This window comes from Falco biarmicus, chromosome 4 (genome assembly GCF_023638135.1).
Source record: "Falco biarmicus isolate bFalBia1 chromosome 4, bFalBia1.pri, whole genome shotgun sequence".
NCBI lineage: Eukaryota > Metazoa > Chordata > Aves > Falconiformes > Falconidae > Falco > Falco biarmicus.
This window is the reverse complement of record NC_079291.1, coordinates 113,328,668-113,340,134: the sequence shown is the minus strand read 5'-3', so window position 1 is coordinate 113,340,134 and position 11,467 is coordinate 113,328,668. Positions and strand designations below refer to the sequence as shown.

Here is an 11,467-nt window from a genome sequence, read left to right as displayed (position 1 = left end):
GTTGTGTGCAAACCTTGACCTGTACTTATTTAACCGATTCTTCCAACTTCTTCCTCAGTCACCAAGTTTGTTACTTAAATTATAATTATTTGTCAGTCAGGCAACCACTGGGGTAAATTAACTTGATTCTTAGGCTTATACATAAGCTCTCTTAACCAAGCTACAATTCCTATGCTGCTAGAAGCTGCTGACCTGCCGAACACTCACCTGGCCCTTCAGCTGCTGTAAATGGACACCGGAAGAAACACACATCAGCACAGCTAGCATTTGATCTTTATTACTTGGATCAAAGGTCAAATGATTACATTTGTCTGAAAGATTACAACAGAGGCCAAAAATGTAAGAAAAGACAGTTTAATCCCATTTGAGAGACTACATCTGAGCTAGCAAGTGCATTAACAGTCAGAAGGCAGTAAAATCAACATGGGTACAAATACACAAGGTCGGGGTGGGGGGAGGAGGATGTATGCAGGTTTTAGACCATGACAATCATCTGCAGTTCTTAACAGGGCCTTTCCAGAAAGGCCATTATACCCCAGGGAGAACCCATCATTTGCTTCAAATCTACATTCATTGTCTGCACTTGGGTCAGATGCAGTCAGCAATTTAGTACCTTCCTAAGGTAGAACTTTTTTTTTCTCTTTTCAAGTATCAGCGTAACAGTTCACTTACACTTGTATACAACTTTTTTTACCAAACACTCAACCCAGTAAAACACTCATCACAGTATATTCAAAAGCAGGCTATAAAAATACCTACTATACATAAAACATTTAGCCTCCAGGAATTTTGCATTTCTGAAAGTTGAGAGGGGTAAAACAAAGAAAAGGAGAGGGGAGACACCTCAAGCCGTGCTTGCCAGTAAAGAGAAGCAGCCCTTGGGCTCAGCTCTCGCTAAGGGAAACCTTTCCTTCCACCATATTTCTTCAACCAGGTCCGATCAAAGCTGAAGAAGTACCACAGCTGGCGGTAAAACCCTGCTTTTCTAGTACCATTCTCCTGGAATCCCAGGATTCTGTAACTCTGCCTTCTGTAACTACGGGTAAACTCTGACTTTCTCACTTTAAGAACTGTTGAACAGCTCCTGGTGACAGCTGGTCGGTGGCGGGCTGGTGGCGTGAGGGCTGCCTGCAGCACAGCACAGCTTTCCCACACTGAACTCGTGTCAAATCAGGAGGGGAAATTACTTCTACGGTTTTGCCACGAAGGTGGCCTTGTTACCTACAGATCAATAAATTAATTTTTCTGAGCAGCGCTGTGCAGTCTCTCCTCACACAACTACGGACACAGCTGAATTAATAAAGATCTGACATGGGCATTACCTAACACAAGGATCACACACACAAAGCATTAGACAGCAGCGCTTGAAGCAAGTGTTTCTGGTCACTCTAAACTCTACACATTCCTCTTCTGAAATGGAACCCAGCGATACAGTATGGCTTACTTCCAGAGCTGAATATATTGCTGAAATTAGCTTACAAAAAAAAAAAATCACAATAGCAGCACGTTATTTTATAAACCCTGCACAAACAAAAGACAATTTAGCCCTTGCCTGCAGAACTATGTTACGAGGGCCTGGTATTTCACACAGGAATAGAGAAAAAAGAAAGAAAAAACCTAGCAAAACAACCCAAACAACATATGTGGTAAAAGATTGATTAATTGAAGAGAAATCCTTAGAGAAAACACAGTCCAAAGAATAGTTCTCATTTCAGAACTAAGAGCCAGCAGCAGCGCCGACAGCTCACTTCAGTTGTCCGGTAACACACATACAAAATACACACTGATTTAGTACAGTTAAAAGGTGGTGGCCTCAACAGACATTAAAAATTCCATTTTTAGCGCTGGAGTTTCACAAGGTATAAAAGAGCAGCAAAGAATTGTGATGGTGGAAGATGCTTAAAAATAATTAAAAAAACCCCAAGGCAGGTGTACCATGTTAAAAATAATTTCAGAATTTACCTGGTGTTTTTCTTGCATGAGCTGTTAGAATGGTTAAACTCTACCTAACCTTTCTGTACTGTTTCCTGATGTACTTATCCTTTTCCCTTCCAGTCTCAGAAAAGCTGCTCACCCCCGCCTTTAACTGCAGCAGAAAGGATGTGTGTCTCTCTCTCGCTCTTTCTCAATGCATTACCCAGGCTGCCAGCTCTATTCACACTCATGTCCCCCACTGCCCTCCAAAATACAGCTGGCTCCTGGAAAATGTTAAGATGTTGCTAAAACAGCAGAATCTTCCAGGCAGCAAATCTAGCTTTAATGCTTTTCTTTTGCAAAGGGCAAGTCTCCCCACTTCAGGAAAATTTTAAGTTGTGGTTTGCTTACTGAAGTTCATTTTAAAACACAGAAAAGCTGTCAAAAGCTGACAGGTTTCCTCATTTAAAGTAGTTAAGTAGTTTTGCAACACAAAGCCTCCAATGCTCAAAATGTAGAATTTCACCTATGTTAATTACACCATCAAAAAAAATTGCCATGTAATCCTAGGCAACCATTCACAGTAAAACCAAGAGGAACTCTCAGAAACACACTTTAAAAAGAAAGTAAAATCTGACAGTAAAATTGACATGGGCAATTAACATCTTGCAGTATCCACAGATGAACAATAAAAAACCACTGAAACTGCACAAATTTACATATGAAAAATCTAAACCCAACTCTACTCTGCTTCCCATAAATCTTTTTACTGATACCTTTCAGCACTGGGAGTTATCCACAACTACAGGTTTTCTCCAAAGAAGCTGAATCACATTTGAAATGTCTTAAAGCAAAGGGGGGAGGCGCATTCATTCCAACTCGCTTGGTGCTCAGCGACACCTTCTCCATCCTCCTGGACCTGAGCTGCTACTTAACACTCTTGTGCTGGAGGAAGGGCTGCCACCCCCAGAACTGGAGCTATAGGTGGTTAGGTACTGTCCTCAAAGCTTCTTCTCTTGATCGATCCACACCTACATTCTGCAAATTTAAAGACAAAAAAGACTTTAAAGCAAAGGTCTCATGGTCAGCCGCGGTTTTGCCTAACACATGGCAATTACACAAGGCAAAAGATGAGCAAGTTTTAATGCTTATTTCCTCAAAATGTTTTGTAACAAAGCACAAGGAAAGGTCCCAGCCCATGGTCAGAAGCCCGCTGAGACCCTGTCCCAGCCACTATGTGCTTTGCAGAGCCCAGGTCTCTCAGATACCTAAAAGCAGGCTCTCTGCTGCCAGTGAAAAAGCATCTCTAAGCCATGTATTGCACTGGGTCTGGTAGGACAGTCAGTCTCTGCACACCGCACACAGGTCACTATGTTAGTATTTTTAAGACTTAATTTCCTTTAACCACTGTTTTAAACCACATTTCTAGTCCACTATTTCTTCTAGTCTTTATGCACATAGTATAAGAAAAAACCCAGACCCACGCAGCAAAGGTCATAAACCACAAAAGAACTGATACAATCCAGAGGGACAGAAGCCCATCTTTCCTTCTTTCAAGCCCACTCCAGGAAATGACTTAACACCAAAAGCTATAAGGCTAATTCCCACCCTGTCTGTAAGCTACATCTAACTTCCTAAAAAGCAGGTAACAAAGTTTCAATGCACTTCAGGATATGTAGGCATGTTGGCAGATGTCACACACATCAGATGGTTTTATAACCACATTTATTTGAGTTTACTTTAAAAACAAGTCTCTTCTGTCCAACTCAAGGAAAAGGAGAGCCACACTAGCAAGGGGGACTCTCAGCACACATGCAACTCAATTAGTCAAAATGCATCAACTTAAAAAGCAAGTAATTCCCTTCTCCAATGCCAGTTTCCAGGATTTTCAGCTATTTCTTATAAGAACAGGAGATAAACAAGCAACACCAGACTTGCCTTGGGTTGCAGCGTGCCAACATCACTTCTGCCTTTACCAGTTCTAGATTAGTGTCAGCCCTGTTTTCCACCATGAACACACCACAACAAGGTTCCTGAGAACACACACGACGCTGCTGGGCACAGCCATCCAAGACTGGAAATCTTTGCACCCACCAGCACTCTGCCTGACTCACTCTCTGACTTCCCTCTTTGAAGGAAAGAAAAGCAGCAGCCCTATTTCAGAAAGAGCCTTCTACAGGTGGCATCTCTCCTGCAGCAAAGGACACCCAGAAGGTGTCAGCATCTGACTAAGAACATGAGCTGGCAAAACAAAAGTCATTCTGCATGACTACAAGGGAAAAAAAACAAACAACAAAACATGCTGGCATTTGTTTGTATTTTTCTTAGCAACTGATGCAACATACCCAGAAATTCCTTGGGACTGTGGAGAAGTCTCTACAGGCACTCCAAAAATACTGGCTGAATTTTTTTTTTAAGTTTAGCATCTGATGTTGATTCAAAGAAAATTAAATGGAGCGTGAAATGCAGCATCAATATGCAGGCATGCAGAGGTACTGGAAACTAGCCCACAAGCTGAAAGAACTGGACAGCTATAACATGAAACTAAAAGGAAACAAGGTGGTCAAGACAAGACAGTTTAAGTCAACGAGACATATCAGATGAAAGCAGCATCTTAGCAAGAGAAACACAGGCCCAAGAGGGAATATCTATATGTAGTCAAGAAAGGAGAAAGCAATAAGTGCTTCCATTTGAGTAAATATGAAGAACAGGCTGTAGAAGCGAAGCACACTGAACTGTCACACCGAAGAAAGAAAAACCTGTCTGGGATAAACACTAATAAACACACTCTAGGGCTTAGCAGAGAAACAGAATAGCTAACTGCAAGGTCAGACAACTGAGGCTTAGAAAAAGACTAATAGCCTCATTAATGGTAAATGGATTCCTACTGTAGAAATCACATTAGATGAGATGGCGGCAGCTGGGATTGTACCCACTTTCCAAAATAGCCATGGGCATCAAGAGAGAAAAGCTGTGCAATGAGAACAGTGCTGTTGCTTAGAAAGGCAAACCGAGGTTTTAGCCTCACTTTTGGGACCAAAATGTGTCCCTGCAACTGTTCAGCACCACCTTACCAAAGCGCACCCGGGACAAAACTACCGTCCGGGGAACAGCACTGCCACTGCAATGCACCAGCAGCAACATAGTCCAGAGAGGCCAGGAAACACAGGAGTGGAAATAAAAACACCACGCATTTTTAAAATACCACTTCTACCAAGATATACAGGCTCCCCCTCAGTCAGCCCGGACAGGGGCTCACTGCTTCCACCGCCTGCTCCCTGAGGCAGCTCAGCACACAGCTGGACCTCTCTGGAAAGCCTCAAAACACACAGATTAACTCAAATACACTCTTTCACCACTGTTTTTCCTCTCCTCATTATACTCCTCCCTGGTTTGTACATTTTTTTCCCTACAGAACAGAGCCTCCCCCAGAAACCAAGTGCTGTGGGTTTTCAAAGAGGATAGAGCCTGCCATTTCAGCTTATTAGCTACATGCTGTCTTCACAGCAAACCAGAAAGATTTTGCAGGAAGGCTCGTCTAGGGAAGAGGAGGAGCCTCTAAGGGAAAGAACCAGCACAGGCCTAAATAGAGAAATAAACAGCACAATATAAACAATCCAATACTCTTACCAGACAGCTTTCCCTCAGCAAGATGTACAACAAACTTGCTGCTGCTTCACACCCAGCATCAGGCCCTTCATTTAATAAGAAAAACGCCAGAGAGAACTATTAAGCAATTCTGCTGTAATAGGAGACCCCTTTAAGCACAAAACTGCTTTTAAATATCCACTTCACTCCATTACATACACCAGCACAATGAACATCACACTCAGTAAAGAGAACACCACCCAGCTGCAGCCCCAGGCAATTGGGCTGGCTGGCAGCAGCTGGCAGGGTGGAGGGTCCTGGGCACCTCTGCCGTCTCCCTCTCTACACCTCCACCAGCCACAGAGAAGGCAAGCCTGGCTTTCCTCTCTGGCCAAGTTCCTGCCCCTTCCATCTTCCCCCTCCATTTCCTCCGACAGCCCAAGCGTCTCTGCAACCTCTCGGGAACATCATCTAAACTGTCAGATAAAAGCAACCACGCTCACTGCATACAGCAGGCTCAGACCTCCTTGTCTGTGGCATTTTTCACAGTGAGACTGGGGCAATTAAACATGGAAAAGTGACAAAACGCTCCCACATCATGGCCACAGTAGAGAAAGGAACATAATCTGGGTTCCCCCTGGGACACTGGTTTAATTAAATATACCAAGCAGTACAGCAGAAAGCTCTCTGGCCAGGAGGTAATTTGGTTGTATCAGACATTTCAAATTACACTGAAAACTTCAGTGTAATTTTAGAAGTGCAGATATGTAACACTTTTTTTCCAAAATCCCAGTTTTGGAAAAACATACCACCTGAGAAACCCAACATATAAAAGCCTTCCAAAACATGCCACTCTTGCTTACTTTCAAGGCTAAAAGACCCCCTCAGAAAACAGTTCCAGGACGCAAGTGATTTTCTGCCTTTCCCAGACTCAACGCTACCTAAACAAAGCTGCTTCGATGGCACAGATGCCTCCCACTCCGTCATTTTGCCCACCATAGCATCACAGAGAAAGGAACCAAGGCATGTCACATCTCAAACAAGCTGCAGCCTTCTCCAGCCTGCCACAGGTCTTACCACAGTTCAGTTTAGGATGCATACCCTGCTGGTTTGAGATCTCACACCTACTGAAGTCACAACCCAGCTACAAAATCATCAGGCTAACTCTGCTTCCGCATTATGAAATAGTCAGCACTGCTTATGGTAACCTAGATAAAATCTGCGTACAAATCATACACAGCAGGGCTGTAAATGCTTGTATTTACAGAGCAGAGAAGTTACAGCAGAGAAGTATTCTCCCTTCTACCAAGAAAGAAGACTATGATAAACTGTTCTGAAGTTCCTTACAAGATCCTGATCTAAGATTTGGCCCACGTTAGGCCAAATAATTGCCAGTTCTTCAAACTTTGTGCTGATGGGCTTCATGAGTCTTACCTTGTTTTACACTGCGGAAAGCAAATTCACCTTTCACTAACAACTCCCTCTCCCCCTCTCCCCAACAAAATCAAAAAGGAGAGCTGGGTTTCTTGCTACAAGCAAACTCTGTATCTGTCATTCACTAAGAAAGAAGTGCTAAGTAGACAGTTACCCACGTCCGTAACAAGAAGCAGGAAGAGGAAATTTAAAATAACTCCTGCCAGTGGGCAAACCCTAAAGCCTAGTTAATGCAGAACAGCTGTTAAGCAAAGCCATATATTAAAAACATTTATACACATTCTTGGCCTTGAATAATTGTTCTGGAACTAAGTGAAAACTTGGTACCCTCTTCAAACAGCACATCATTAATTAGCACATCTAGAGCACTAGTGCTATGGATCAGCAGGATTAAGGTCTTGCAGGAACTATAGATTGTTATTTTATGCTACATAGCAGTCCAATCACTCCCAGGGGCATGAAATAGAGAATACTTGTGCCTAGAAAACAAACTTCAGCTTTTTCTTATCTCACACAGGATGTTGTGTTTTGTGGCTTCCATAAAGAAACACACTGCAACTAACATTAAACGATTGCTGGCTGTTTCAGCAAAACTTAATGCTGCAGGATCTTTAAATTACAGCAATTTACAAAACCAGCATTCCAGTGACAGCCGATCAATGTCTGATAACTCATCCACAATAAATTAACCAGTGAAATAGTTTTATTGTGATTTGACATTTGACATCTACAGACATTTGGTTTAGGTTTTGAGTTGTTGGGTTTGGGTGGGGCTTTTTTATTTCAAAGTGATTGGAATGATTAGTTTTTAAATTTATTTTGAAGTAATAGGATGAAAACAGCACCCCAAGTTTGATAGTTGATCAGCACACAGGATTCACTGATGAGCAGGGACTGTTACAAGAGCATCCTCGGGAGGTCTGGAAATGTCTACATTCTGTATAATAATAAAAATACAGAGGAGAATATTCATCATGCAGCAGTAAGGGCAACAAAAAATACCAATCAGATTCCTCCAGAAGTACACAGCTGCATTTACTTAAAAGCAGAGGTGTTTTTTTTAACCCACACACCCCCCCGAGAATGCAGCAGACTGACAGCTGATTGCTGTACCAGAACCAGACAGCAGGAAAACATGTTTGTAGTAATCAGTGATCCCATGCTGATAGTATTACCAAAAAGCTCAAGTCGTTCATGTTTAGGAGGAAGCCTTTTACAGACCCAAGCAGGAATCCGCTTAAATATGCCCTTCAGAAGCACATACATATCTACCCATTAAGCAACTTTCAGTGCTTTGCTGAACTATGCCATATACATCTTTCCCAAGGGAAAACTTCAATAATTTGTTTGTGTTATAGGCAATGTACCAACCCTGACAAAACAGAAAAATATCCTCCCAGACACCTTAACCATTCAAGACTGACCACATCAACTACATCTCACTTCATTTGGCAGAGGGTGTAGAAAAACAAAATGACATTCAATGCAGCAAATTATCAAAACACCAATCCAAAACACCAGCACAGCCAAACCCTTGTGCTAGGAAGCACAGCTTTGACTGCAGTGGTGTGGAACCCGGCTCAGGAATCAGGCCTGCCACTGCACCAGCTCACACAAGTCCCAAAGACCATGCCATTAGTATTCTCCCTTCTACCAAGAAAGAAGACTATGATAAACTGTTCTGAAGTTCCTTACAAGATCCTGATCTAAGATTTGGCCCACGTTAGGCCAAATAATTGCCAATTCTTCAAACTTTGTGCTGATGGGCTTCATGAGTCTTACCTTGTTTTACACTGCGGAAAGCAAATTCACCTTTCACCAACATCTCCCTCTCACCCTCCACCCAACAAAATCAAAAAGGAGAGCTGGGTTTCTTGCTGCAAGCAAACTCTGTATCTGTCATTCACTAAGACAGAAGTGCAAAGTAGACAGTTTACCTCAGTGCTTGTTTTCTGGCCCAAAGAGGTGACCCAAGCAACAGCTAAAGTAATTCCCCTGAATTATTTTCAGTAAAAAGACTATTGACTCCTCCATTTGAAAAAGTCAGGAACGTAAACCACTTCAATGCTGACAAACACAAGGCTTCATTCCACTTCAGACAAATCATCATCACACAGTGTTGTTTACACATACCATAAACAAATACTCCAGTGCTTACCCTGCATTTCTACACTGTGAAAATAGATGATTTCAGCTGAAGCCAAAAAGGAGTCTACTATTCTTATTTAAATGCTTTGACTTCAATGGACTATTTAACTACTTCTGCAAAAGGAAGTTTTCAAATTTTTCGTATGTGATGTAAATGAAAGCTTTTGAAATTTTCATAGTCCTCTGAGCAGCATTTAAATGCAGACAGACTAAACGAATAGTGTATCATCCCCCATACTTCACCGGTCTGGGTTTCTCTAGGGGCAGATGGATAAAAGTGGGGTTTTTTTAAACAAAAAAGCATCTGCTGCTTCTTTAAAAATTAATTAACTCTATTTCTGTCCAAATTAAACATTTTCATGTCTTTGTGTCCACTGCAATGCAACTACCTTATGATGCTTTACATCCACCTGAAATACAGCCACCCAACCCTGACATCACTATGGCCATGTCACTTGCTAAACATATTAGGAGTCACTTGATTCAGGCAGAGCTTTCCCCTTGACAAACATCTTCAGTTAGAGAAGTGGCACTTCCAACAGCAATTCCTAAGACACTTTAGCAAGCTATAAATTCAGCACCAATATTTTATCAGCCAAACTAAAGATGCTCAATTGGTCTACACTGTTTAACATGGATAACATAACACCTGCTTGAAGACATCCTCATTTCTTTTAACCGGGCTTCTCCCACACCTTTTATGCACTGTGAAAACAGAATGGATTTCCTGAACCTAACCAAAGATACAAAAGTAGTAAAGCAGAACAACAAAGAAGAGAGGGAAAGAGAGAGGAAATATGAAACACAACTATCTAATAGAAATGTCTTGGCTATGAATGACCAAAAGTCAGTATTTTCAGAACTCCAAAAGCCCAAGTCATTAAAGCAAAACTTCTCTGCAGACCCCTCCAGCATGCATTCTGCACAACTGCCACAAACATGTACCCTCATACAAGTAAGGCATTCTGTGTCATATGCCTTACTGAACACACACATAAAACCACACTTTATCACTATATTCATTTTCACCATAAACCACTGATCTGAAAACCACCACAAATGGCCCTTTTTTCTCACGTTATCAAATTGACTTTTAATTCACCAGTAGGTATGGCTCATAACTGCAGCAAGGAATCAGCACCATAACGAGTAGCATTAGCACGGGGGTCTACAAGGGAACCAGAAATCTTTAATCATGACACATTTTATGTAACCTTCCATAATGCAGCAGAATCAACGTAAGCTCATGTCAATGCTAGAAGCACACAGAACCATGGGCCTGACACAGGGAGAGTACGAAGCTGCTGTGGTCTGACATCTTATCTCCACTTACATTTTACAAATACACTCAATTTCCTTTTCCCCAGTTGTTCTGTTGTATCCCAAGATCTAGTCTTTCTCTCCAGCTTTGGCTTAAAACACAGGTGGCACCATCAATTCCTCTTTTTCATACAACAACGATCACAGTGATAAAAAGCTGATGCTTTCATTATTTACTCTTTCCAAATTAAACGTGGCATTCATAACAACGTACTTTTTGACTGCGCCCTACTTCTGCTGAATGACAAAGCCTGGAAGAACTTTATACAGTGGGTTTTTTTACAGTTTATACAGTGTTTATACAGTCAGTTTTTAGACTGACACCATACCTTCAAACTCTCATTCATTTTTTGAAGATAAACTACTTCAGCTAAAGCTTGTATGTAAGATAAATTTGCTCAATAAAAAGGACGGCTTTCTCCCCTCAACAGCAAACCAGTAGTAAAGCTTGAAATGTAAAAATAAATATGTTCAGCTGAGTTATCATAGCATTTCTAATCACAAGGACAGTGGAAATCAGTTCAGCTTGTATATTATATCAAGTTCTCCGATTTGAAAAATATTCTTACCTCGGGTTTATCTCTGTGTGTGTTTACAGCTTCAACATTCAGAAATATAGATTCTACTTTACATCCTGTTGATAGAGAACACATTTTCAGAATTGGTCTGCATTAAAAACGAAGTTCCAGTAAAGATGCAATCTAATTTTGACTTGGTGAAGGTTATGCACTTCCCCTTCTGATTTATAGTAGAATTTCTCAGATTCTGAACGGCTAAAGCTAATGAAATGAATCTATTCCACCAGGATGAACATTATTCTCAATCTGATAATCCATCTCCTATTCTCATCTTGGCTTTATTATTATTTTCCTTGAAACAAATTCTCATTTTTAAACATACATGAACAACCACAACATTCAGTCAGGAAGTTCTTTCTTGTAACTTTTTTTGACTTTTAAACATCCTACACTTCACAGAATTTCATTGTAATACAGAAGATAAACGTTGCTTTCATTTATTAGAACAGGAAAATGATTACGAGAAGGTACACTGTGTGCTGCTA

General features: G+C 41.3%; 1 protein-coding gene across 14 annotated transcripts in view; it reads right to left on the bottom strand.

The window, feature by feature from the left end:
- Positions 1 to 261: 261 nt before the first annotated feature.
- Positions 262 to 11,467, bottom strand: part of PFKFB4 (6-phosphofructo-2-kinase/fructose-2,6-biphosphatase 4) — a 55,942-nt gene continuing 44,736 nt past the window's right edge. For 11 of the 14 annotated variants that reach the window (XM_056338832.1, XM_056338836.1, XM_056338831.1 and 8 more), the window contains 2 exons: positions 10,974 to 11,038; positions 262 to 2,952 (listed from right to left, as the gene is read on the bottom strand). In XM_056338832.1, coding sequence (XP_056194807.1) covers positions 2,893 to 2,952; positions 10,974 to 11,038 — 125 coding nt within the window. In that variant the 3' untranslated portion in view covers positions 262 to 2,892. Of the gene's footprint in view, positions 2,953 to 5,544; positions 7,874 to 10,973; positions 11,039 to 11,467 lie in introns of all 14 variants that reach the window. The other 3 variants (XR_008821859.1, XR_008821860.1, XM_056338830.1) reach the window with 2 other exon arrangements.